The sequence below is a fragment of the Salvia splendens genome, chromosome 1 (assembly GCF_004379255.2).
Source record: "Salvia splendens isolate huo1 chromosome 1, SspV2, whole genome shotgun sequence".
Lineage (NCBI taxonomy): Eukaryota > Viridiplantae > Streptophyta > Magnoliopsida > Lamiales > Lamiaceae > Salvia > Salvia splendens.
Window position 1 is genome coordinate 26740023 of NC_056032.1, and position 27819 is coordinate 26767841.

A 27819-nucleotide genomic window follows, 5' to 3' on the forward strand; every position below is an offset into this window, starting at 1 on the left:
CTATCGGAAAGTGCAAATTTAAATGGAAAAGTTGGAGATTTAATTGTGATGTTGATTTTATAAACTCGACTGTTCTTTCATACCAAATTTTAATAGTCATACTAACTATGTTGATTTTATAAGCATTTGTCTAGTTAGAGTGAAAAATAGTCTATGTACTATGAGTTTATCTCGCCAATAGTCCATGAACTTTAAAAATATTCTAATAGTTCCTGGACTAAGAGTTTATTTCAAAATTGGTCCTTTTGCACTGTTTTCTTCCGAAATGCCCTTTTGGGCTGCTGAGCAATTTCGTCTTTTCATATTTTAACTATTTCAATATGATATTATTTCAATGATATACTAAATCTGATATTATTTCAAAACAAAACAGATGCTCCGACGATAAAAAAAAATAGAGCGATATGGGATGGGAGAGAAGAAGAGAGATAAAAGTGAATTTTTATATTTTACTTCCTACTTTATTGTATTTTATTTTATCATGAATTAATATTTCCATTTAGTCAAAATTTCACTAATCTTTTATTGACAGTTGGTTTTTTGACGGAATTATAAAAAAGAAGTAAATGTTCTAGACCAATTTTATATTTAATACTTTACTCTAAATATTATCTTGCTCCTTCGTTGCTTCTATTAATTCCGACTTTCAAAATTGATTAATGATTTGCCATTAAAAAGAGTGAAGGGAAAACAATGAACAAATGTGTGACAGCAAGGAAGTCTGCTAAACAATCTTCTATATCACATATTTAAGACAGCAAAGAGCTGAATATAAATTATTTACAAAGCAACATTATTTTTGGAATCCCAGTCAAACGTAGTCTACAGTAGAACTAATACAAAGATTGACAACTCCCTATGACGAAATATGAGTACTTAAATGCTTAATTGGATATGATGCCTCTTCACAAATCTATGTAATAAAGTGACAATCATATATAAATATGTTTCATACTCCCCCAAGATAATGATAGAATGCAAACGGTATCTTATCTACAAATTCCGGGCGGAGCATTTGAAATAAGGAGAAAAATATATTCATAAACATATTTTTTTAGCAATGAGAAGGGGCATTTAAAGGAGAATATAAACTAATTTTATAAATTTGATAAAAAATATCATTGGTATAAACTTCTGAAGAGGAGCAAATGCCCCACTAACCCTTCATATAGATCCGCATCCGCCTATGTTTCAAACTATTATCTAGACATTTAGATTTGAAAACTTGATATCAACACATGACAAATAACGTCATCAAAAAATGTCAACATAATGTCAACATTGTCAAAATTAACGGTCCAGATCATTGTTTGGAGTTTGTATAATATATAAAGTTTGTATTTGCTAAATTCCTAGTCCCGTAATATTAATTCCGCGTAACCCTACGAATCAATAGTGAAGTCAGATGTTTTTTACCTCAGTCCGTAAATATATAAGTTTTCTTGTATTCGAAAACTCCCTTAAACTCAATTTTTGGCTACTTAAAACTAATCCTTCTACATCAAATGTTTTATTTAAATTTTTTTAAAAAAAGACGATGTGTGAAGTTCAAAATAAGTTGTTGTTTTTTAATGAATTAAACGACATTGTTTTGATACTCCATTCAACTCGATATTTTGTCTATTCAAAAGCCACATCAATTTTGATCTGAAAAGAATTGAAATTCGGTAGAAATTCCAAAATCAAGAGAATTATGAAACAAACAAAATTCACTTATTGATAAACAAACAATCATTTTAATATTACGAAGAAAATCTTAAATTCAAAGGCGATTTTACAAATTGCTCCAGAAAATGACAGCAAAAATTCAATACAAAAGTAGAAGTACCAAAAATTACATGAGAAAATAGAAATGAAAATGTTGAGAGCATGTGTGTGTGTTAGGTACAACAATGACCTTGCAACAGTAAAAGGGAGAATTAGACACCTTGCTTACAACTTAACTACTTCATACTATAAATCTTCTCTTCGATGGAGATCATTAGACTTATTCATGATGTATATGCAGAAATGAGAGAAGCTACAATGGTAGGTAAAACTCTTTCATATATAGTGATCCAATAAAATCCAGATACATAAGAATTCCATACAAACTTCAAACCGGGACACAAGATAATGCTCGTTGCAACGCAATCACATACAATTATTCATCATTCGCAACCAAAAATTGAAGAACACTCACAGCTAATGCACCAGCTGTGCACCAGAATAGAAACTTGATTTGATAATTGTAAACACAAAGCTATTCAATCAAATCCCATCTACAATCTACAACAATGTGGAGAAGCTACAGAAACATCAGACATTCGAGCTTTGCTCACTTACAATAGGCTCTATCAATTGTTTGCCAATATGGAAGGTATGGCATCACTATCGTTGCCAAGTACCATAGCGAGAATACTATTCCTCCCTACAAACTTACCACTTTCAAATCTCAAACTTGACACCCTTTTCTTGGATCCGGACTTGGACTCACCACCCTCCTCAACGAGAAACCTAGACTCGCCATCTGGGCCGGACATCAATTCCATCAGATTGCTCCGGACCCCCAAGTCAGAGTGCACTCTCCGTGGGGTTGACAATGGCGTTCCAGCTTTAGAAACATCATCATCTACACCCTTGATAGCCTTTCTTGGTGGCGTTTGCACCGGCTTGCCAACAGTATCCACCATCAAACAAGGATTAGCAATACCATTCCAAGAATGAAGCGGGACTAGTCTACTCACCTCACTCAAACACTGAACCACCTCCTTCATCGACGGCCTCCTCTCCCTACAAGACCTCACACATTTGGCGGCCACCACAGCCAACGTGGAAGCGTCCTTAGGCGGCACAACCCTCGGATCATACACAGACAGCAATTTCCCCCTCCTAATCAAAGGTATAGCCCAATCCACAATGGAAGGAGGCGAATACGCAACATCAATCGCCTTCCTCCCACTAATAATCTCAAGAAGCAATATCCCAAAACTAAATACATCAGTTTTTGTGCTAAGATTATCAGGGGTTACATAGCTAGGATCAAGATACCCCATTGTCCCAGCAGGTGGAGTTGATTTCAACCTAGAATCATCCACACACCTCAAAGCCAGACCAAAATCCCCCAATCTGGCATTGAAATTTCTATCAATCAAAACATTAGCAGATTTAATATCTCTATGAATTACAGGCGGATTCAAAGAATGCAACACATCGACAGCTTTAGCAATCTGCAAAGCCAATTTGATCCTCCTCCCCCAATTTGGGGGCCGTGAGGTGGAATGCAAAACATCAAAAAGTGTACCGTTGCTCATGAATTCGACGACCAAAATGCGATCTTGGGAGGGATTCTTGGTGAATCCGACGAGATTGACTAATCTAGGGCTCTGCAGCTTTGACAAGATATCGAATTCGTTCTCGAATTCGGTAGAATTTTCGGGCAGTCTGTGAGGGGCTCTGGAGGGTTTTTTGACGGCGACGAGGCGGCCGCTGCGGAGGACACCTTTGTAGACGAGGCCGTGGCTGCCCCTGCCGAGGAGAGTGGCGGCGGAGAAGTTGTCGGTGGCCAATTCGAGATCTTTGTAGTTGAATTCTTGGAGCTTGATGGGTTTTTTGTGATTGGGGTTATCGTGGGAGGATGTTGAGGCGAGGTGAGAATCGGTGATGGAGATGGATGATTCTGCTTTACATGAGAGATAACCCATCGTGATTCCTTTAACTACTGTTGTGAGTTATGTTGAATTCGAGTTACTACTGAGGAAGAGATGGTTGGTTGGTGGTGGGGTGCTGTAGATTGTAAATTGATCGATTTGGGAGTTGACTGAATGGATAAGGAGATCCAAGACTAAATGGTTTGGAATTGGATTTATGAAATTGAATGAAGAAGAAAACACTCGCCCATCATCTAATCTAAACAAGATTAGATTATTAAGTGGTGCTTCAATTTGAAGGGATCAAAACTTGCAATGTCCATCTATGTTTGTTGATTCAATCAAAGTAACTGCATTTCAAAGGGAGTACTACTAATTTTCAATGCTTAAATGAGGATTTATATTCATTTTCAACGCGTAATAAATCGGGCACGGTGCTCGCTCGGTCTTCGGTTTTTGTCATTTTACTACTCAATAAACTTAATACAAAAGGGGTGCATTATGGTCCTTACACCCCCTTATTCTTAAACATAACACTAATATCAACCCTTGGATCTATTAATCTAATAGCTATGATTAAAAGCATCACCGTACATTATTATATCATTTTCGTACATTAAAGCGCAATTTAGGTATATTACTGTTGCATCATTTGTAAGGATTAGTACATTAACTTAATATAAACATTAATTTGTCATTAATGTAACATTAATGTGTTTTAATGTATATGTCCCTTCTACGTAATGTAGATTATAATTTATTGAATGAATAGCGAAAGTTATATCCATTCCCTAAGGGTTTAGCAATCCATGAGGCAATGGTGTAGTATCGACTCAATAACACAACGTTCACTAGGGTAATCGTGTGGATACTAAACCCTAGCCATATAGATAAGTTAACCCTAGGGGACTGGATCTAACTTCCTCCGGTTAGTGAACATGATGTTGATACGATAGTATTACACCTTAGCCCCATGGACTACTAATTGGTGAATGATGTTAATGTACACATTATCATGGGTATATCGTACATTACTTTCCTACTCATGCTTTTGAGAATTTATAGAAGCTATACACATTATCATGGGTATTGTTAGAGTTTGTATAGTAGAAATTACCTTTCGAGTGATTGAATACTGTAAAACTCTATATTTTATTTTTCAATTAATGCAACAGATTAATTTTACCATAATGTTGTTATGTTTTACATTTAATGAATGTTTATTGCATATTTAAATGTATAAGCAACGTAACAAAGTCTAAGTCTTTGTTTTAGTAGACCAGTTGTGGGCGTCGTCCACTTTAAGGTAACACGGTCAGTTCTGAACAAAGAAAAATAAGAATTTCACAACCTAGATAGGTCTAGACTACCTATCGTGAAATGTTGCAATGTTAGTCCGAATATTTCTAAGTCTTACTGAAATAAGATGACATTGGTGTGGTATAGCACTGAATTGGATCTAACAGCAAGACGAGTCTTTATGCTATCTACTGAAAGGTGAGGTATTGATAATTAATTTCTTAATCAATGTACGTTAGCATTGAGCATACGGTATTGATTATGCACTACTTTGACTTACCAAATGGTGCGGGTTTTCGCAACCCAAGAATCCTGGTATATTGGGTAGTAGTGATTAATATCTAGCGGTGCTAGGATTGCTATTATATTGAATCGTGCGAGAGGTGAGTCTCGTTTGATAACGTCCACAAGAGGAGCTCGAAACAAGGTTTTATTATTCGGAACCTAGCTAGTTGGAATTTGATTACTCTATGAATAATAAATAAGTGTTTCTTGCTAAGTCGACTATTAGAGTTAATAATATGTTAATTAATTAAGTTCATAGCAGACATTAATTAATTAATGGACGTTTCTATCTTAAGCACGAGAAATGAACGACAAACAAATGAAAACCCGGAATACTTGTAATTTCGGATTTGGATGGGCAGTGCAATATTACTTCTGTAGTGGCTGCTCGTAATATTCTAATATAAGCTTATATTAAATTGTGGGTTCAATTTAATTAGTAAGAAGCTAATTGGGGTACGCCATGTCCAAATTCTTCCATAGATCCCTGACTGAGCCCAATATGTGACTTAATATAAATAGGAGACTAAAGGACAGAAAATATACTTAATTATTATCATAATTTTCATCCCCCTCTCTTTCTGGAAGACGGACAATTTTCAGCTCTCTCCGTGAGCAGTTTCCATCTTCTTTATTCAAGTCCTAGTATTCTGGTGCGATCAGCCCACACTGATATCAGTTTACAGTCCATGAACCATTCAGAAGATCCGTGGTTTAGTACTCAAGATCTTCACGTGGACAAGACGCTAGTCAACTTCGATTCTTTGGAGAATCAACGAGGTAAATTGACTAATTCCGTAGTAAGCATGTTTTAGGTTTCAATTACGTTAAAGCATGATTAAATTCAAGTTATGAGCATGATACGTGTGAGAATTACGCGAATAGATTTTGTCTAAATAATCTCCTAAATAGATCAAGATATTATGTGATCAATTGGATACACGCTTCCGCTGCCAACCCCTATAATTGGTATCAGAGCCAGTCTTTGGCTCTAATTATTTGGATTTAAATTTTGCGAAATTCATGTATGCATGCGTTATTTGATTGCGAAGCCTGTTTTTGGTGTTTTTGGTTATATTTTATGCATGATGAACTCAAGAACTATCGAATCAAATAACTTGAATTTTTCGATCGTACGAGACATGCGATCCGTCGGCGCTCGCGCTGAGACGGATCGCACCACGCGCGATCGAGATAGGGTCGTCGACGTAGTGGGAGCTGAGGGTCACGATCACGGTGCGACGCGCAGGCGAGCGAGGGATCGTGCGCGCCGCTGACCGAGACCAAACCCTGGGTGGCGCCTGCACAAGGCTGACAGAGGGAGGAGGCGCGGCGGATGGTTCGATCGAGAACCATCCAGGGACCGAGACGCCACCAAGGCACGAACCCTAGGCGGAAATCCTGGCAGCAGCTTCCAGCGATGGCCGAGACCACCCGCCCCATCGCGACTGCTGGCTGGAGCAGTGGGAGTGGCTGGGAGGCGTGCCACCAGGCTAGACGGTGCAGCTGGAGCAGAGGCCGAGAGCGGTCGCGGCTGAGCGCGAGCCGCTGGCCGGAAACTCCAGCACCGAGGCTCGATGCCTGGTGCAGCGACTGGACGGGAACTAGGCGCGGTTCACGCGCGGCGACGGCCGAAAGTCGTGTGTGCGTCGGTTTTCCGACGAAGAACTCGATGATGGATTATTTTAATGATTATTTAATTCTTTAATTAAAAGATATCATTAAAGTATTATTATTTAATGGAAATAAAATATTTTGTGAAGATTTCCCTAAAATTTAGGAATATTTAAATTATTGACTATATTTATGAAAATAAATAATATTATTATTATTCTTAGATGATATGGACAAGAATAATTTAATAGTTTCCTAATTATTATATATCTAGAATCCTAATAAGGATAGATGTGTAGGAATACATTAAATAATATAATTTCTCTTCCTAATCTTGTACATGGAAATAATTTGAATTTAATTTTTCATGTCTAATTAAGATTTAAATAATTCGTTTATTTTAGAAATATCTTATAGTAGACGTGAATAAGAATTAAATTCTAGAATAATTAATTTCCTAAAGTAAGATACTAAAATTTCAACATAATTTAATTAAGCCTTTTTACTCTTAAGGCTAAGGATAATTAAAGAAAAACCATAACCAAAATATCTAAGCTATAATTACGAACTTAATGTTTGTATATGGTCTACATCGATTGGTCTGCAATTTGTGAAGCTAATTTCTAATATTATCGCCACCCATTATGTGGGGACAATAATCCTCAGAAATAGTAAGTTCATGAGGGCGGACTTCTCAAATATAAATAGTGTGAACTAGAATGTGGTTTCTAATATTATCGTCACTCATTATGTGGGGACAATAATCCCAAGAAACTATGAGATTCAGGAGTTCACACAGAATTTATGAGATTCTTGAGTTCACCCATTAGCAGCACATGAACATTGTTATGGTAGTGTGTTGTAGAAATGAGATTCTGTAATGCTAAATCTGTTGGTTTTGCTTAGGCAACATTAGGCGGTCATGCCATTATGTGGTCTCTGCATTATTCGTCGGTGTTGTGACCAGTAAAATGCTAAAATTTTAATGCCTATTGACCTCTTATGGAGAGTACAAAATTTTAATTTTACAGTTGTAAGATTTTGAAAAGTTTTATGGTTAATCTACTCAAATTTCTTACATAAGTTTATGACAAATAGTAAATCTTCTGTTTTGCAGTGCAAACTAAATCGTAAAAAAGTCATTCAATCCTCTTTCTGCATCTAAAAGAAAACAAACTCGAGGGCCAAAATTACATAGAATGGAAATAAAATTTGGACATCGTTCTCACAGCTGAAGAGTACAAGTTTGTGCTCACTACTCCACAGCCTCCAGTGCCGGCGGCAGGAGTTAGAGATGAGCATAAACGGTGGCATAAGGCGAATGAGATGGCTAAGTGCTATATGTTGGCTTCTATGTCTTCAGTGCTCAAGCATCAGCATTCTGCCGTGGCAACTGGCACCGAGATTATGCAAAATCTCACAAATCTTTTTGGTACTCAGAATCGAACGGCTAAGTCTCAAGCCTTTCGGAGTATCATGACGATGACAATGAAGGAAGGCACGTCTGTGCGGGACCATGTCCTCGAGATGATGAGCCACCTCAACCAAATTGAGGTTTTGGAAGGGACAATCGATCCCGAGTCTCAAGTAACTATTATCCTTCAGAGTCTTCCCCCTAACTTCTAGCAGTTCAAGCTCAACTTCAAGTTGAGCAAAAGGAATTACACCTTGGCAGAATTGTTGACTGAAATTCAGTCGGCGGAGGACCTTATGGTTCAGGCTAAGGTAGTTATGCTGAGTTTGGCACATCACACCTCTGGCGTAGGAAAGAAGAGGGCACCGAATCCGGTTGCAGCTAAGAATGCTAAGGCAAGGAAGAAGAAGGCTAACAAGAAGCCTTTGGGGAATTGTTTCAAGTGTGGAGAGAAGGGTCATTGGAAGCCAGACTGTCCTAAAAAGGGCAAGGCTACAGGTATGCACCAAGCTCTAGTGATCTAGTCATGTTTGGCTTCGGCATCTACTCATACTTAGGTTATTGACACTGGAGCTACTGATCATATTTTTTTTGATCCTGACTTAATGCAGGTGACAAGACGGCTATATGATGGTGAGATCGAGGTCCAGCTGGGCGACGCTACAAAAGTGGCGGCCGTTGCAGTGGGAGACGTTTATTTGCGTTTTTGTAGTGATAGATTTTTTATTTTGAAGAATGTTTTGTTGATACCTTCTTTTAGAATAAATTTAATTTCAGTATCTAAATTGGTTTTTGATGGATATTCGATTTATTTTAATGACAATTGCGTTGTTAATAAAGATGGCTCTTATAGCTGTCGTGGTATCATGGAAAACAATCTGTATACAATCACATCTACACAGTTTAATAATCGCAAATCAGAACTCAATACAACATCGAAAATTTCAAGGAAAAGAAAAGAACCTTCAAGTTCAATGAATGAAACGTACCTATGGCACCTTAGACTTGGTCATGCCAATGAAAGAAGGATCCATTCTCTTGTAGACCAAGACCTTATCAAAGGTCAAGAGAAGGAGTCGTTTCATACGTGCGAATCCTGCTTGGAAGGCAAGATGACCAAAAGGCCTTTAAAGGCCAAGGGCAATAGGGCAAAGGAAGTACTTGAGCTCGTTCATACCGACGTGTGTGGACCAATGTCAACCGAGGCAAGAGGCGGTTTTCGATACTTCATCACCTTTATTGATGACTTCTCAAAAATTGGATATGTCTATTTTATGCGCCACAAGTCTGGATCTTTTGACAAGTTCAAAGAGTTTAAGGAATATGTGGAGAGGTATCATGGAAATAATATCAAAAGCCTGCGATCTGATCGGGGGGTGAGTACCTCAGTGCCGAGTTTTTGGACTACTTATCGATGGCGGAAATTGAATCCCAACTGACCGCGCCGGGCACGCCCCAACAGAACGGTGTGGCTGAAAGAAGGAATAGGACCTTGTTAAATATGGTCCGATCGATGATAAGTTATGCACGGCTACCTATTTCGTTTTGGGGACACGCCTTGCTTTCTGCAAGTCATATTTTAGACAACTTACCGTCAAAATCCGTGCCTACTACTCCTTATGAGTTGTGGACCGGGCGCAAGCCCAATCTAGCACATCTCAAGATTTGGGGTTGCTCAGCTCATGTATTGGAAAAGGATCCAACTAAGCTGGGATCAAGGACGGAGGTATGTGAGTTTATAGGGTACCCTAGAGGATCGAAAACTCATGAATTCTATAGTCTCCGGGACAAGAAAGTCATTGTGAGTACTCACGCGATATTCTTAGAGTAAGACTTTGTAATGAATCATAAACCCAGCAGCGAAGTGGCTCTTGACGAGCTAACTTCTGTCACAAGTTCCATTAACCAAGAACCCGTACCTAGTGTAAAAACAATTCCCGAAATTTCAACTTCTACTCCAAGTATTGTAGTGTCGCGCCGCAGTGGAAGGGTCTCTCATGAGCCCAATAGATACATTGGTTTGGGGGAATCTACGGATCACTCCTCGGACAGCAATGTATTAGATCCCTGGAACTTTGAAGAGGCGCAGGCGGATGTCGATCATTGCGAATGGGTGAAAGCAATGGATTCGGAACTACAATCTATGATAGACAAAGACGTCTACGATTTGTCCGTCCTACCCGAAGGTTGTACTGTCATTGGGAGCAAGTGGATATACAAGCGTAAACGTGAACCCGATGGACGAGTTAAAGTCTTTAAGGAAAGACTAGTGGTCAAGGGGTATACCAAAATGGAAGGTGTCGATTACGACGAGACCTTCTCCCCGGTGGCCATGCTCAAATCGATCCGGATACTTTTGTCTATAGCAGCTTACACGAATTGGGATGTCTGGCAGATGGACGTTAAGACTGCGTTCTTGAACGGGAGTCTTGAGGAGACCATCTACATGGATCAACCAGAAGGATATTCCATGAAGGGAAAGGAACACATGGTTTGAAAGCTTAAGAAGGACATTTATTGCCTCAAGCAAGCAACTAGATCATGGAACCAGTGTTTCTATCAGACTGTTAATAAGTTTGGATTTGAAAAGTACCCAAATGAAAGCTGCGTTTACAAGAAGGTTGAAAAGGGGAATGTTGTGTTCTTAGTTTTATATGTAGATGACATTCTTCTAATTGGAAACAATAAAAAAATGTTGTCATCAGTACGAACTTGGTTGTCCAACCGGTTCGAGATGAAGGATATGGGAGACGCGGGACACATCCTCGGAATCAAGGTTCTTCGGAATCATGAGAAGAGGACGTTGTGATTATCTCAAGAACCTTACATCGAAAGGTTTCTTACCTTTTAGACATGGCATCCATCCATCTCAAGAGATGTGCCCCAAAACGTCATCTAAGATAGAAGAGATGAGAAGGATACCATATGCTTCGGCAGTTGGAAGTCTCATGTATGCTATGCTTTGTACAAGGCCTGATATTTGCTTTGTTGTTGGCATGGTGGCAAGATATCAGTCGAATCCGGGCCAAGGACATTATACTACCGTAAAGAACATACTCAAGTACCTTAAACCGACTAAGAACTATGCTCTAGTTTACAATGCAGAGAGGAGACATACAAGTGGTCAAGATTGCGTCAGAGAACAACCTGGCAGATCATTTTAAAAAGGCATTGGCGGTGAAACCTTTCGAACGCCATGTTGAAGGGATAGACGGAGTTCGACTCATTCAAGATCTCAACTCGCTTTCAGTATAAGTGGGAGAAAGAGACGTAGTGCATATTTATTTTGTATACTCGAAAGCTGTTTTGAGTATAAGTGGGAGATTGTTAGAGTTTATATACTAGAAATCACCTTTCGAGTGATTGAATACTGTAAAACTCTATATTTTATTTTTGTAACATCCCAAAATTTTGTGACTTTTATTTAATAAGTTGATTTGGAATTTCAATAATGAAACTTTCGTTTCTATGTGATTAAGTGTTTTGCGTGAAATAAATTTTCGTGGTTAATGTGGAATGATGAGCTTGATGTTTTATATTTTCCAATGTGGGGAAATAATTAATAGGATCGTGCATTTATATTTTTCGAGCCAATTCATTGGAATTTTCGGCCCTTCCTAATTATTGAAATAGTATTTCATTTCTTGGATTTAATTAATTGTTTTGGGATACTTATCCAAATTAAATCCAAACCAAATGACCCCTAAATGGTACTACATGGAATTCGAACTCCATTTTTATTTTCCTTGGGAGTTTTCCAAAATCTCCTATAGGAGAAAGAATTATTTTCATTTGATTTAATTGGTGCTTTATTGACTCTCTTCCTTTGAATCTAATCCAATTAAATCATGTTATAATTTATTTCTTCACCTAAAATAAATAGAGAGTTGGGACATTCCTTGGTTAACAATTTTCGGCCCCTCCACTAAATTTTGGAGGATATTTTATTTGTTTCCTAATTTGTGGAATCCCTTTTTATTCAAATAAATTCCTATGTCTAATTAATTGGGGATGTAAATATTTTTCTCCTACTTTTCTTCCATATCACACGCCCCCTATGCAATATTTTCCTTGTGGGAATTTAATTAATTGTTGCCTATTTTATGGGAGCCTTTTTCCTATAAATAAATTGCCTAATTTAAATCCTATTCTTTTAATTGGGGATTTAAATAATTTCCTTGTGCAATTCCTTATGGAAATTTTCGGCCCCCACCATTATTTTCAAACTTGGAGATTTAATTTATTTTGTTCCCTTGTTCATGAAATATTCACTTTTATTTCCTAAGTTGTGAATATATTCTCTCCAAGTAAATACCAAATAAATTCCTTGCTATTCCTACATGGAATTTTTGAAAATTTCCTCCCCTTCCCACATACTTATTTTATTCTTTTAATTGTGGGATTTATTTAATTGTATTTTTTCCCCACAATTAATTAATTAATTAATTTTAAACATAACCCTAATCCTATAAAAACACCTAAACTAAACCCTAGCCCTCATTCTCCCTCAATTTTCGTGCCTCCCTCCTCCCTCTCCACATTCTCTCCAAAAAACTTCTTCCACCATTGTTTCTTGCATCCATTGAAGTTTATTTTCAAGAATCTCCGACGAATCACCTCGTTTCTTGGTTCTACCGATTCGTTTTGTCAAAGAAGGTATATTGGCTTCACTTTTCCTCATTCTTTTCATTTGAACCATGTTCTTGAATCCTACATGCATGTAGTATGTGTAGGAATCGTAGATCGCAAGTTTAATCGGGGGGGAAAAGTGAGTTTGCTTGAAAACCTTGATAAATATGCGTTTCAATTAAATTGTGTGAAGTTTGATTGGAATCTTTGATAAATGATGTAAGTTTATGTGCAAACATGTTTAAGAGAGTCTTATCAAGCATGATTGTGTGTTATAAGCATGAGAATTGGTGTTTGGATGATTGAGAAGGAAACCCTAATTTAGAAATTGTGTATCTGTTATCTGTGATGTTCGACCTGTAGCTTCTGATGAGTAATTGACCTATCAAACGGCCTAATTTTGATATGAAAATTTTACTGAGTAAACTTCAAGGTGTTACCTGTGTCTCGTGTGAATTTCAGCCCATTTTATCGAAAAATGAATTTTTAATATATTTTTGAAGTTGACTGCGCAAATCTGCCAGAAACTCGTTTTCTCGCCAAGAATGTTTCGTTTTCTGTTTGACTGATCAAATGACCTCCGATTGATGTGATTCTTAAACTAGATGAAAATTTGAAGTGTCTTCTGAGTCGTGTTAAATTTTCAGCCTTTTTGGGCATTGGATGAATTTATAGTAAATTTTTCATATGAACTGCGCAGTGCTGTCAGAAATTGTATGTTCCGACCATAGAGTTTAATATGTGATATGACTGACTAAATGACGTGATTTCGGTGTGAAAATTTTCATGTATGAACTTGAATGTGTTCTCTGTATTGTGACCAAAATTTAGCTTCATATGAGGTCGGGTGAATTTATAGTGATTTTTACAAAACGGGGCGCAGTTCTGCCAGTTTTCTGCCTTATTAAAATGACACCTATTTTCAAGTTTAAAAGTGTTATATGATGCATGTATGTCCAAGGAACGTGTTTAAATGTTGAAATCACTTGTGATAAGTTGGAATGTGTTACGTGTGTCTTTACACCTTTGTAACGTATGTTGGGTTGGGGAATGTGAGAAAAACGATGAGAGAGAAAACGATAGGACATGCATAGTAAAATGTTGTTGTGGAAGGCTGACTTGTGTTGTCATTGACAAGGGTGTTGTGTACTCGTGAACTCGAGGATCGTGAGTTGCTATAAGTTGGGTTGTGATTTTGCTAAGCGATCGAGGTGGGCTTTCTTTTCAAACCTCTTTATTTTTCCAAAAATATGATGTGGTGTTATAAGGGTGGTTTAAAGTGTTATGTCATGCCGTGATTATTTTGATGTTGAGATTTTTGCCTGATACCTAGTTCGTTTGAGCTTGCTCCGTTAGGCTATAGGGCTATGTTGAGATTGTGCTTGATGTCTAGTTTGTGAGTTCGCTCCATTAGGCTATAGGGCTATGATAAACGAATTCGGGTCTGAGTAAGGCCGCAAACCCTATCAGGCTGTGTACACAGAGTGGATCGTGAGCCGTCCTTGCTAGTCGGCTGGTCTCGTGGGCGAATAGTGTGGCCACACTTTCGTCGCACTATGGTAAGAGGATGTGATTGATTGATTGATGTGGAAAATGAGGAGATAAATTGTCTGGCCAGACTTGGATTTTTGTGTTCTCGTGATATTTCTTACTATATAAAACTCGAGATCACTGGTATGGATGACATAACTTATTAAAATGTTTTCGGCATGAGCCTATTGAGTACATCAAGTACTCAGCCCTGCATATTATTTTCTTATGTGCAGGTTGAGCAGGATGTTGAGCTAGCCTTAGGATGCGTCTTGTCTTCATACATAGGCGTGATCCTTGACTCTCCCTTTGAACCTTATTTCCGCTGCTAGGTTTTTGAATCATGTTTCAATACTTAAATCTTTTCGTACTATGTTGAGCATGTTTTGGTCACGTTAGGTTTTAAACGTCTATTTACATTATTGTCTGAAAATGATGTCTTTCACGTGAGTTAGACTACATGTTTTTCTTAGAAGTCGATTGGGTCTTAAATAACTATTTTTCTCCGCTGCTTCTTTAAAAAAAATGTTTATCATATGTTGTTTTATTTAATAGCAAAGTTATAATTTTAATTTTCTTTAAAACAAAAAGAAATATTTTTTCTTCATCCTTTAAGTTAATTAAGTTTTCAATAGAAATCTACCCTTTACATGTTGTATCACGATCGCCGCGTTTGTAGTAACCCTAGTATGGGCGGTCGTGACAATTTTCCAATGAATGTAACAGATTAATTTTGTCATAATGTTGTTATGTTTTACATTTAATAAATGTTTATTACATATTTAAATGTATAAGCAACGTAACAAAGTCTAAGTCTTTGTTTTAGTAGACCGGTTGTGGGCGTCGTCCACTTTAAGGTAACACGGTCAGTTCTGAACAAAGCAAAATAAGAATTTCACAACCTACATAGGCCTAGACTACCTATCGTGAAAGGTTGCAATGTCAGTCTGCATATTTCTAAGCCTTACTGAAATGAGATGACATTGGTGTGGTATAGCACTGAATTGGATCTAACAGCAAGACGAGTCTTTATGCTATCTACTGAAAGGCGAGGTCTTGATAATTAATTTCTTAATCAATATACATTAGCATTGAGCATACAGTATTGATTATGCACTACTTTGACTTACCAAATGGTGCAGGTTTTTCATAACCCAAGAATCCTGGTATATTGGGTAGTTGTGATTAATATCTAGCGGTGCTAGGATTGCTATTATATTGAATCGTGCGCGAGGTGAGTCTCGCTTAATAACGTCCACAAGAGGAGCTCGAAACATGATTTTATTATTCGGAACCTAGCTAGTTGGAGTTTGATTACTCTATGAATAATAAATAAGCGTTTCTTGCTAAGTCGACTATTGGAGTTAATAATATGTTAATTAATTAAGTTCATAGCAGACATTAATTAATTAATGGACGTTTCTATCTTAAGCATGGGAAATGAACGACAAACAAATGAAAACCCGGAATACTTGTAATTTCAGATTTGGATGGGCAGTGCAATATTACTTCTGTAGTGACTGCTCGTAATATTTCAATATAAGCTTATATTAAATTGTGGGTTCAATTTACTTAGTAAGAAGCTAATTGGGCTAGGCCATGTCCAAATTCTTCCATAGATCCCTGATTGGGCCCAATATGTGACTTAATATAAATAGGAGAACTTAATTATTATCATAATTTTCATCCCCCTCTCTTTCTGGAAGAGGGACGATTTTCAGCTCTCTCCGTGAGCAGTTTCCGTCTTCGTTATTCAAGTCCTAGTATTCTGGTGAGATTAGCCCACACTCATATCAGTTTACAGTCCGTGAACCAGTCAGAAGATCTGTAGTTTAGAACTCAAGATCTTCACGTGGAGAAGGCGCTAGCCAACTTCGATTCTTTAGAGAATCAACGAGGTAAATTGGCTAATTCCGTAGTAAGCATGTTTTAGGTTTCAATTACGCTAAAACATGATTAAATTCAAGTTATGAGCATGATACATGTGAGAATTACGCGAATAGATTTTGTCTAAATAATCTGCTAAATAGATCAAGATATTATGTGATCAATTGGATGCACGCTTCCGCTGCCAACCCATACAGGTATATCGTACTGTCCGACTCATGTTTTTGTGAATGGAAGCTCTACTATATAGCATATCCAAATTGACAAAAGCATGAGTTGGACAGTAATGTACGATATAACCGTGATAATGTGTACATTATTCAGTCACCTACGCACATTAATGTGTGAGACTCGTATATTAAAATATCATTTTCATACATTAACATCATGTAGTAATAGAACATGATGTATAAATATAACTACGTCATGTAGCGAAGTCATGTACAATTGTGCTTTACCATTTTACCCTTTAATGTATGAAAACGATACAATAATGTACATCATTAGTTTTAATCATAGCCATCAGATTAATAGATCCAAGGGTGGAGATTTGTTTTCTGTTTTATAAATATTTAGTGTAATGATATAAATACATCCCTAATACAAAATAAGAAACTAACTAATAACAAAACATTTCATACAAACTTATACTCGTCTTGTCCTTTTAAATGAATCATATTTCATTTTTTTTAATTAGAAATGTTCGATATCTATTTATATTACTCTCCATTTTATTCAAAATGTTCACATTCTTGAACACTATGAAGTTTTAAGACGAGTTGTTAGGTGAAGTAAGTAGAGAGAAAAAAATTATTGAATATTTTAATAGGGAGAGAGTGATTTATTTCCAAATATAGAAAGTGGACATCTTAAGTGGGACAAACAAAAAAGAAAATGTGAAAAAGAAAATGTGAATACCTTGAGTGAAACTGATGGAGTAACTTTTTTCTCCTTTTTTAATCACACATTAAAATCCGTGTCAACCTTAAATGACCTATTTCTATGGAACGAAGGAAATATAAAAGAAACTTACTCCTTTCATCCTATTCAAGATGCCCACGTTCTTGAATGACATGGAAATTTAAGTGGAGTAGTTGAGTATGATAATGTAGAATGAAAAAAGGCGATTGCATATTTTAATTAGGAGAGAGGAGGAGGAATTTTGTTTTCAACAATAGAAAGTGGGCATCTTGAGTGGGACAAACTAAGAGCACTCGCAATAGGGGTGCGCGATCGGCGAATGCCGCCCCAACGCGCGTTGTTGAGCGCAATTTTCCATTACTTTTTTACAATTTTCCTACTTACATCTCATTGTTCTCCATTTCATCACACCTCTCTCAGTTAGCTCTCCACTAAAAAAAATTTCTCTCTAGCAAAAGAATAAATCCAGATAATTACTCCCCCTACACCGGCGAGTCAACATTCCCCATCGGGTCCCAGTTCTCGGCTGCTCCCAGTTCCCGAGCGGGAACTAATTCCCCGGCGGCTACACTCCCTTCCAAGGCGGCGACTACCCTCCCTACCCCGGCGGCTACCCTTCCTTCCAAGGCAGCTACGCCGATGTCAGCATACCGCTTAAACCCACATCGCAGTACGGGGACAATGTCTACCGGCCCAATATACGGGATCGTCGATCCTGGTGGCCAATCCTATAACCAGTAATGACTCCTTCTCGTTGTTAGACTTATATATTTCTCCGTACAAGGAGAACCCTTAGCCAAGGGTAGGGAGAAGGGGAGGGGGAAGAGAAGGCAACCGCGTGCGAGCCGTCTCATCCTGAGGGTCGGTCCAAGAGGAAGAACTTGTAACATCCCAAAATTTTTGCGACTCTTATTTTAATATGTCGATTGGGAATTTTATTTATGAAATTTAATTGTTGCTACGTGATTGAGTTGGCCATGTGGAATAAATTGTCACTGGTGATTTAGAATGAAGTGTTATTTATATTTTTTTCAATGTGGGAAATTAATCTAAAAAGAGCATGCATTTTGTTCTAGCCAAATAAAGTGGCTATTTTCGGCCCCTCCAATTATTGGAAACTATATTCTTTTTCTTGGATTTAATTAATTTTTTGGGGATATTTATCCAAATTAAATCCAAAACAAACTATTCCAAACATGTACTACATGAATTTCGAACCCTAGCCTATTCTTTAGGGATTTCGAAAAAATCCCCTAATTTAATTAGGAGGATGGATTATTTCTTTGATTTAATTGGTACCTTGTTGATTCCCTTCATTATTTTAAATCCAATTAAATCTTGTCACATTTTGTTTCCTCACTATAATTTAATTAATATTCGAATTATTCCCTTGTGGGAATAATACCCAAATTTTCGGCCCCTTTGATTATAAAGGAAATAATAATTGTTTCCCTGCTTTGTGAAATTCCTTCTATTCAAATAAATACCAAATTAATACCTAAGTCAAATTAATTGGGGATGTGAATATTTTCCTTGTATTGTTCTCTCCATATCACACGCCCCTTATGCTTCAAATTTCCTTGTGGAAATTTATTTAATTGTTACCTATTTTATGGGAGTCTTTTCCTATAAAGAAATTACCAAATTTAAATCCTATTCTTATTTAATTGAGGATTTAAATAATTTTCCTTGTGCACCCATTAAATTTTCGCTCTCCCTCTTTTATTTCCTACTTGGAGATTTAATTTATTTTGTTCCCTTGTTTATGAAATATTCATTGTTTTAATTCCTAAGTTGTGAAAATATTTCTCTCCAAGTAAATACCAAATAAATTCCTTGTTAATTTAATAGCCAATTTTTGAAAATTCCTTTCTTTTAATTGTGGGATTTTATTTATTGGCCTCTATTTTATTCCTCCATAATTAATTAATAAATTAATTTAGTTGGGGATTAAACCTACTATAAAATCACCTAAACCTAACCCTATATTTTTTCCCCTCCCAACCGTCCACCTCTCTCTCCCTCACTCTCACACGCCTCCTCCTCCCTCTTTACATTCTCTCCAAAAACTCTCCTTCAATCCTTGTTCTTGCATCCATTGGAGTTGGAATTACAAGAGTTTCCGAGGAATCGCATCAATCCTTGTTTCTACCGTTTGATTTTGATTCAAGAAGGTATAATTTAAAATCTTTTCCTCATCCTTTCCATTGAATCGTTGTTTTTGAATCCCTCATCTATATAGTGAGTGTAGGAATCATAGATCGCAAAATTAATCGGTGGGAATTTATGTTTGTGTGAGAAAATTTGTGGATGTGCGATTTTGAATGAATATGTGTGAAGTTTGGATGATTCATTGGTGAATGGCGAATGATGTGTGAATATATGAGAACATGATTGTGAGAACTTTTTGAAGCATGATTGTGTGTTGGAAGCATGAATAATTGTGTTTGGATGAATGAGGAATAAACCCTAATTTCGAAATTGTGAAGCCTGAAAACTGTGGCGTTTGGACAGTGGATTCTGACGTGTGTTTGACCAGCCAAACGCTCTTATTTTGACACAAATTTTTAACTGAGTAAATTTTGAGGTGTTTGTGTCTTGATACATAGGCATCATCCTTGACTCTCTTTTAAACCTTATCTCCGCTGCTATATATTGTTTTCCTATGCCCCAAGAGTTCTATTTTTCGTACTATTTTTTTGGCATGTCAAATCCTTTTAGACGTTAATCCGCTGTTTACTTCGTTACTCTAAAATGGGTTTTCGTAAAGTAAAATAATTGTTCTTTTGTAGGTTAATTGGATTTTGATATTTATTTTGCCCCATCGCTTCCTTTGAAAAATTGTTTGCTATAAGTTTTTGCATTAATTGATAATGAATTTATGACATTAAGTTTCTTTTAATCTAACTGAGTCTTTCTTATGAACTGTCGTCCTTAAATGTTGTCTTTATTGCTATCCCGTGGTCACGATCTCCTCGTAGTATGGACGGTCGTGACAGAACTACACTCTCCTGAGGCACTTGCTATTGCAAACTGTTGGGTTGACACTGGGCCAATGGGGATGCTAGGGATGATAGGGCTGCCTGACACTGGGTCGATGGGGATGTTGGGGATGATGCCGACGAGTGATGGAACGGGGTTCGGCACGAGTTTTTATGCTCTGCTGATTAAAAATAAAGGTTATTTACTCAGCCACTCTGCTGCTACAACTCTCCAGCTATAGCTGCTATTGATGTAGTTGTTATTGCTACAATTGTTCTATTCTCCCATTCTAGTTCTAGATCATCTATAGGAACCACCATTAAGTTCAATGTGTCCAGCCATGGTCGTATGCTTTTCTTCTATATTTGTGATGACACACGAGAAAGTCATGTTCGAAGTCTACCATTCGTACCAAATATAACTCTTTTGATAATTCAATTGTGTGCTGACGGTCGAGGTTCGTATGGTGGGCGTGTACGTGGCCGAGGCCAAGGTCGAGGTTGTGGGTTTCATGAACGGCCATGTAATCATCGTGGTCGTGTGGACCATGAGTCTGATAAAAGTTGGAAGCAGTTTGGCAAACCAAATTGGGTTAACAACACAACGTTTACCACACCAAGTTCTTCATTTACTACTATTGTCTATACCTCTAGAGATGTGTTTATTGTGTCTACTGGTAAGTCCTTATATGTTAGGTTCGAATGCCTCTACCCATATCACTGGTACAAAATCGTGTTTCACATCTTTTTCTCCGGCCTCTTTTCTATTTGATCGTCTTGCTAATGGAACATATTCCCCGGTAAACGGCAATGACGTTGTAAAGTAGATGCACTTCTTTTTGGCACAATGTTATTTAGTGTATTGGGTAGGTAAGTAAGAGAGGAATAGAAAAGTGGAGAGAATAAAGTAGAAAATTGAATAAAGTAGTAAAGTAGTAAGAATAAAGTAAAAGAGAGAATGAAGTAGGAAAGAAAAAGTGAGTGAAATGATTCAATTATAAGGAAATTCCTAAAATGAGAAAATGACTCAACTGCCAAGATACAGAGAAAGTAATATTGAACTATTTGCATCTACTATTCCTTCTAGCGGTCAATTACATATAGATAAAATGAAATTACAATTGTATCCAAGAGAAAAATACAAGATGAAATGTTATAACTCATCTACGATATTAACCTTACAATTTCACATAGACTGGAGGCTGGTTATGGCTTTCAGGTTACAATGTTGACGACATTCTACAGCAAAATCTCCCAAGGGTTGTTCCTGAGAATTAATTATAAGTTATTGTTCAACTAAATCTGTTTAATCCAGAGTGCAAAATTACCTCCATATTTTGACCTGAGCTGTGGTGTATCTGAGCACCTAACTCAACTTGAAGTTTGTTAGTGTCAATAGACTCAATACTCTCACATTATGTCGGATCCAAGTGCCAGTTGATTTCCAAATCACTGCAATTAATGAAATCCTTGACTTGATTTAAAGCTGCATATCTATGTTGTAATAGCAAGTGCTGCGAATTCTCTGCTTGCTCCTGATTCTTGTCACTTCTTTTCCGCGGCAATTTTTTTGAGATGCTTTTCCACTTTGCTTCAAATTGATAAGCTACATCAACACGTGTGGAAATGACTGTGTTACAAGTCAATACATGATAGGATGCCATACACACATGCTTACCAAGTCGAATAAAAATACAGTGATTGAGATGGCAAAGATAGAATTAAAGCATCAGTATTTTACAGAGTTAAAGTGATTATTCTAGGAAACCTAATTTGTAATGTGTCCTATTAAAACTCTAAAATACTAAAAGGGCATGCATGTTCCACACTCTAAAAGACCACTTTAGCAGTTTAAACTATATTTAGTCGCTATGTGCTAGCAAGTAGTTTATGTTGCGCATCTTTATGGAGTATATGACTTTTTCCTAAAATTGATTTGGAGTTCCCTACACAGAAGTGTATCTGATAACTGGAGAAATTTAGACATTACATTGTGATAAGTCAGGAGACTGCATCGCCCATCTTGTCTGAGTTATACATTGGACATAAAATAATTCCCCACAACAAATAAAGATAGTAAGTCGAACACACTCTTCAATAAAGCTGGTAAAGCAGTACATAGTGTCGACTGTGCAAGTGATCGCTTATGATATAGGAACATTATAATTCATCACACTTTTCTCATGAAAGTGAAATGGTCATTTTTGTTATTTGGTTTGTAAACGCACGTATCATATGTTGATATGCGTCTTGTTATTTCTAAACCTATATAAGGAAATCTTATGGATTGAATAGTAAAAGAACAATGAGCTTACAATTTCTTGGAAAAATGAAAGTGGTAGCTCATAACTCTCATAAAAAGAAACACAACCACAACGACAAGCACAAGCACACACAATCTCAACAATAAGACAGAGCTAAAAGATATAAGATGGGAGCAAAAGGTTTTCCTGAATAGATTGACATAGAAAAATTGTTGCTTAAAGAAAACATAGCTCCATGTTTAACCTTTATGCATCCTTCTCCATGTCAAAACTATTATGTGGGCTAGCTATAAGTTTAAATGACCATGGTTAAGGATATACGTGCACTACTAAGTGTACATAAATAGACTTGCTATAGTATAAACAGCTAAAATGCCCTTTTTGTGGAACTTAAAATCCAACGGGTTTTGTAAAACTTCAAAATCCAAATAAGATTAAAATGTTAATCACGAGTTTGAAGCTTGCACTACATTCCTCAAACACATATTTTCACTAAATTAAACGGTCACGATAGGAGAAGCTTTATTGTGTAGATTCTAGAAGAGTGTAGAAAAGCCATTGCACTAGTAAAACGAATATGTGAATACCACAGTTGATTTTTGCTAGAAAAGTATGAATTTTACTGTAAAAGGACAACAAAGTTGCAGCATCAAGATTGCAGATATTTCCGAGTGATCTTTCAATGGCTTTTAAATGGCTTAGTTACCTTTACTTTTATCCGCAAATCCCTGTATAAGACATGCACAAGTCCACGGCCTTCCAGCAGTTGAGGCTTTTGCGCCACCTATTAACTCTCCGTTGTGCTGTTTCATGCTACAAAAGAGAGAAACTCAGTGAAAGGAACATCATAGCACTAGAGACATATCCTAAAGAAGCAACACACTAGCATTTATCAGGCTAATAAAAGTCCGGTTTGTGCTAATTGAGCTAGGTTTTTCTCAAAACTTAAATCAACACAAAAACACAATGCATTTGCTTAAAAATTACTAAGTACTGTACAATTTAGCTTATTCATATAGATTAAAATTACACAAAAATCACTGATGACACACTAAATATGCACCAATTAATGTTCATATGCAGAAACGGCGGTCGAAAAAATCCCATTCAAATTCAAATTTTCGACCATAGATTCTGGATTATACCAAAAAGAGAAAGTAGAGAGGAGAATTTGATACCGGCGAGAGAAATTATTGGTGACACCGACATAAGTCTTGATGGGCGGATTGGTGGAGAGGATTAGATAAACAGTCCAGGGATTCTTAGGTGGAGATGTTGTAGCGGGTGATGAGGGTTTCTTCGAAGATTGGACTCGGGCCAAAATATTTGGTGGGAAATCGGATGAATTGGGTGTATTAGATATGACCCTCGCCTCTTAAGGGGATGGTTATCCACACTTATATAGGTGAGCTAGGATCGTTATCAAGTCGGTGTGGGACAAGAATTATGAATTTTAACACGCCCCCTCACGTGTGGGCAGCAATGACACATCGGACTTTCATCACGTGGGTAGGCAAGAGAAGAGATAAAGCCAGAATGACACATCGGACTTCCATCACGTGTTATGAAATTTAACACGCCCCCTCACGGTGGGCCAGAATGACACATCAGACTTCCATCACGTGGGTAGGGAAGAGAAGAGATAAAGGTGTTATGAATTTTAACACGCCCACTCACGTGTGGGCCGGAATGACACATCAGACTTCCATCACGTGGGTAGGCAAGAGAAGAGATAAAGCCGGAATGACAAATCAGACTTCCATGACGTGTTATGAATTTTAACACGCCCCCTTATGTGTGGGCCGGAATGACACATCGGACTTCCATCACGTGGGTAGGCAAGAGAAGAGATAAAAGTGTTATGAATTTTAACACGCCCCCTCACATGTGGGCCGGAATGACACATCGGACTTCCATCACGTGGGTAGGCAAGAGAAGAGATAAAGCCGGAATGACACATCGGACTTCCATCACGTGGATAGGCAAGAGAAGAGATAAAGAGATAAACTCCATCATCGACTTGGACCTGCTCTGATACCATATTAGAAATGAGCCATTCACCCTTTAAAAGGCCTCTTATGGGGGAGGGTTATCCACATTTATATAGGCGAGGTAGGATCGTTACCAAGTGTGGGACAAGAATTATGAATTTTAACAGGGTGTTTTGGCAAAAGGAATAACAGTATTTAAATGGGGTTTCACTGATCTGAATGTTCTTGACAATGGCGTCGCCATGATCGAAAATGGCGTTGAGAGTAGTTTAGTGCCGTTTGGTTGAATATCGGCAACGGAAATGATTCAAAGAAAAAGAATAATTTTAAATATACATTTTACCATCTACTGTGTTAAATTTCAAACTATTTTTATATTAGTAAATACTTCCATAATTTTAAATTGAGATATTGACACCTAATATCATTGAATTTTTAAAAAGTTGAGTTTTTCTCACGAACTTTGAAATTGGCAAATAATATCACAAACTTTATCCCGAGTTTGTTGTTTCCCACCTATGAAAAATTCCGGCAAATAATATCATGGTATAAATTTTTTTCTAATTTCTCGACAACAACTTCGAGAGATTCAAGATTTTCAATCTTTGAGAATAGTTTTTCTTGAAGCACAGTACACCCTCCAAATTTGTTCTTCAATCTATTAATAGAGCCGAAATTTTTTCACTGGTGGGTGACGAACTCACATCTTCCTAGTCTTTACTTTCATCATTTCGTTTGTCGTTGTGGCTTACTCAAGTTGGATCGTCAAACTGATCCAGCCAGCCTATATATGTCTGCTACTTGCAAACTGCAGATGAGTGGATCCAGTAAAAGTTCAAGCTGATCAACTCGACATGGATTCGACTTTGAGTGAGATGAACCGAGGATCTAAAAAGATGTGTTCTCTCAAAACCTTAACCCACAATACTATTTAACTAGTATATGGAAGTAAGGATCGATCCCACAGATATGAGGCGTTTGAGATTTGTTTGCATTGACACGACTTGGGAATGACTGCGGCCACGCTTCTAGGGGGTGGGTTAAGTTAACTACTTGACTTGAGAAAACTAAATTAACTAAACTGATCAACTTGCAGGACGAAACTAAAAGTACTTGATCAACTTAACTAAACTTTCCATAAATGGACAAACAAAATAAATGGGGTCAGTCAGTCCCCTGCAAAAAGCACTATAAAGTAAAAACTTTCAAACAACTTCATCTTCTTCATAAAATCAACATGAAAAGCAGAGTAAAGAACACATATGAAAAGCTATGGAAGACGAAACACCATAACAACTCATAAAATTAAATCTACTCCTAAAATCTAAGCTACGACTATGTAAACAAGAGAAACTAACCCATACTCATGCATAAACGAAACATAAACTGCTAGATCTAAAGCTCCTAAGAACTCTCAAACATAAAACGTCAGATCTGACCAAATCAAAATAGAACAAGACATTTTTGAGCTAAGACATGCGACATAAAAAGGAAACCAAAACAGATCAGAAGTAACATGCATGAGAACGGAACACAATCAGTTGGAAACGAAAACATGGCTTCAGATTTACTAAATCCAAAAACATCAAGAGTCGATAACATCAAAACTAAACTGAAAATAAACTACGAAAGCAGTAAATTTTTTCATCACCCCTTCTCGGAGTGGAATAACAGAACATGAAGCTGAAAATGCAGGAAACTACCACCAAACTACCAGCTAAACTAAACTAGAATGGGACCAAGTGTGTGTGTGCAACGAAATCAAGACGATGAGGTGAAAAGAGCTCCGATTTCAACCCTAGAAGAAAGCTGAATTCCTAAAGATATTCTAACTAAGAAAGCTTATGAGACCCCCCTTTCACCACTGGCTGGGACTCTTCCTTTTCCTGTGTCGGGCTTCCTTTATATAGAGAGGCGTAGGGCTTTGATCCCTAGGGTACCATCCTCTCTGAAATGTCGTTCCTGCCCTTCACAATTGGTGGTGAGGTCTTTAGCTCTATCTCCCAATGCAGAACTCCTGCTGACTCTGTTTGATTTTTGACTTGATCAACTCAATGCCGCAATTTATTTTGCCATCTTTTCTTGATCCGTTCGTCCGCCCTACTGATTTGTTCCTTTATCTGAAAATGGCGGATTTCACACACACTTGGCTCCAAATTAACTGTTAGTTTACAGAATTTAATGCAGTTTTACTATAGAACACATGCATGAAAGGAGCCTCATCAAACTGCTCACACTTAACCCATACTTGTCCTCATGTTTGAAAGAAAAGAAAAAATAAAAGAGGCAAGTTTCAAGGCATGGTTCTTATTTAGAAAGTAGTAAACAAACACAATAGGACCTAAAAAGGGAAAACGAATAAGTAAACTAAACACATTGACAAGTAAAGGGAAAAGACAGAAAAGAAAGAACTGATTTATGTTGGTCGACAATTGTCCCCACAAGCTTAAGGTTCATTTCCCTCCCTATGATCATGCTTGTCTATTTGTCAAGATAGCTTCTACTTCCCAACTGTTGAATTCACTCGGCCACTCAATCCTCACCAGAATTGTTAGGGCCATTCTCTCATTCATTTTTCCATACCATTGATGCTAGAGTTCTATTGACAGAAGCTAACTCCTTAAGGTCTTCATTTAGGTTGTAATGGGGCAAGGGTTGTAGTGTATAAAGGTGAGGGTCCTATGAGTTCTAAGTTCATAATGTACATAGAAGTGTGAAGGACATGTGAACTTAGGGACACAACTAGAACACCCTCCCTATGTACAAATTGAAACTTTGGAACTACCCTTAGCCATTTTGGCCTTATTTTTCTAACTTTTCATAGGGCCAGGTTACATCATTTCCTGCCCTCTCTCTCTCTCTTTTTATATATTTTCTCTTTCTTCTTTTTTTTGTGTGCCAGGTTATACATTCTTCCTGCCCTTTTTTCTGATTTTTTTCTTTTTCTATTTTTTAAACTATTTTTTCTTGGTCAGGTTACAATGTTTCCTGACCTGTTTCTTTTTAACTTTTTGCTTAGGACTCCCCTGTTTGACAACTTATTTCCTATCCCTAGACGGTGAGTTGCCCTAGCCTATCTCCTTGTTCACATGACATGAAGGTTTAGGGTTTCCAAAGAAGGGATGATCATAGTTAAGGCTCAAAATGTGCAACTAGGGGGTGGCTTTACAATGAGGCGGGTTCATCTGGTTCGAAAGAATTTGGCTCAACTAGTTGTTCCTATTGCCTTTAGTCCTCACTAGCTTGTATCATTTCCCTTTAAGCATCAATAGAAAGTGTTCTACTTTGGCTTCTAACTCACATTTTAGAGGGCTTCACAGAGGGATTAGATTAAAGCTATTTCTATTTTCCTTACATCTTCCAAGCAGATTTTGA

The 27819-nt window shown here is 37.3% G+C and overlaps 2 protein-coding genes across 2 annotated transcripts; both read right to left on the reverse strand.

The window, feature by feature from the left end:
* Positions 1-2053: 2053 nt before the first annotated feature.
* LOC121797647 (serine/threonine-protein kinase-like protein At3g51990) lies at positions 2054-3970 on the reverse strand. Its single transcript, XM_042196287.1, has one exon. It carries the CDS (start codon positions 3681-3683, stop codon positions 2337-2339), a length of 1347 nt encoding a protein of 448 aa, XP_042052221.1. The 5' UTR covers positions 3684-3970; the 3' UTR covers positions 2054-2336.
* A 17183-nt stretch (positions 3971-21153) lies between these two features.
* Positions 21154-23765, reverse strand: LOC121797654 (structure-specific endonuclease subunit slx1-like). Its single transcript, XM_042196299.1, has 3 exons — positions 23632-23765; positions 23160-23266; positions 21154-21795 (listed from the first exon to the last, which is right to left on the reverse strand). Exons 2-3 carry the CDS (start codon positions 23263-23265, stop codon positions 21605-21607), a joined length of 297 nt encoding a protein of 98 aa, XP_042052233.1. The 5' UTR covers position 23266; positions 23632-23765; the 3' UTR covers positions 21154-21604.
* Between the last annotated feature and the right edge of the window lie 4054 nt (positions 23766-27819).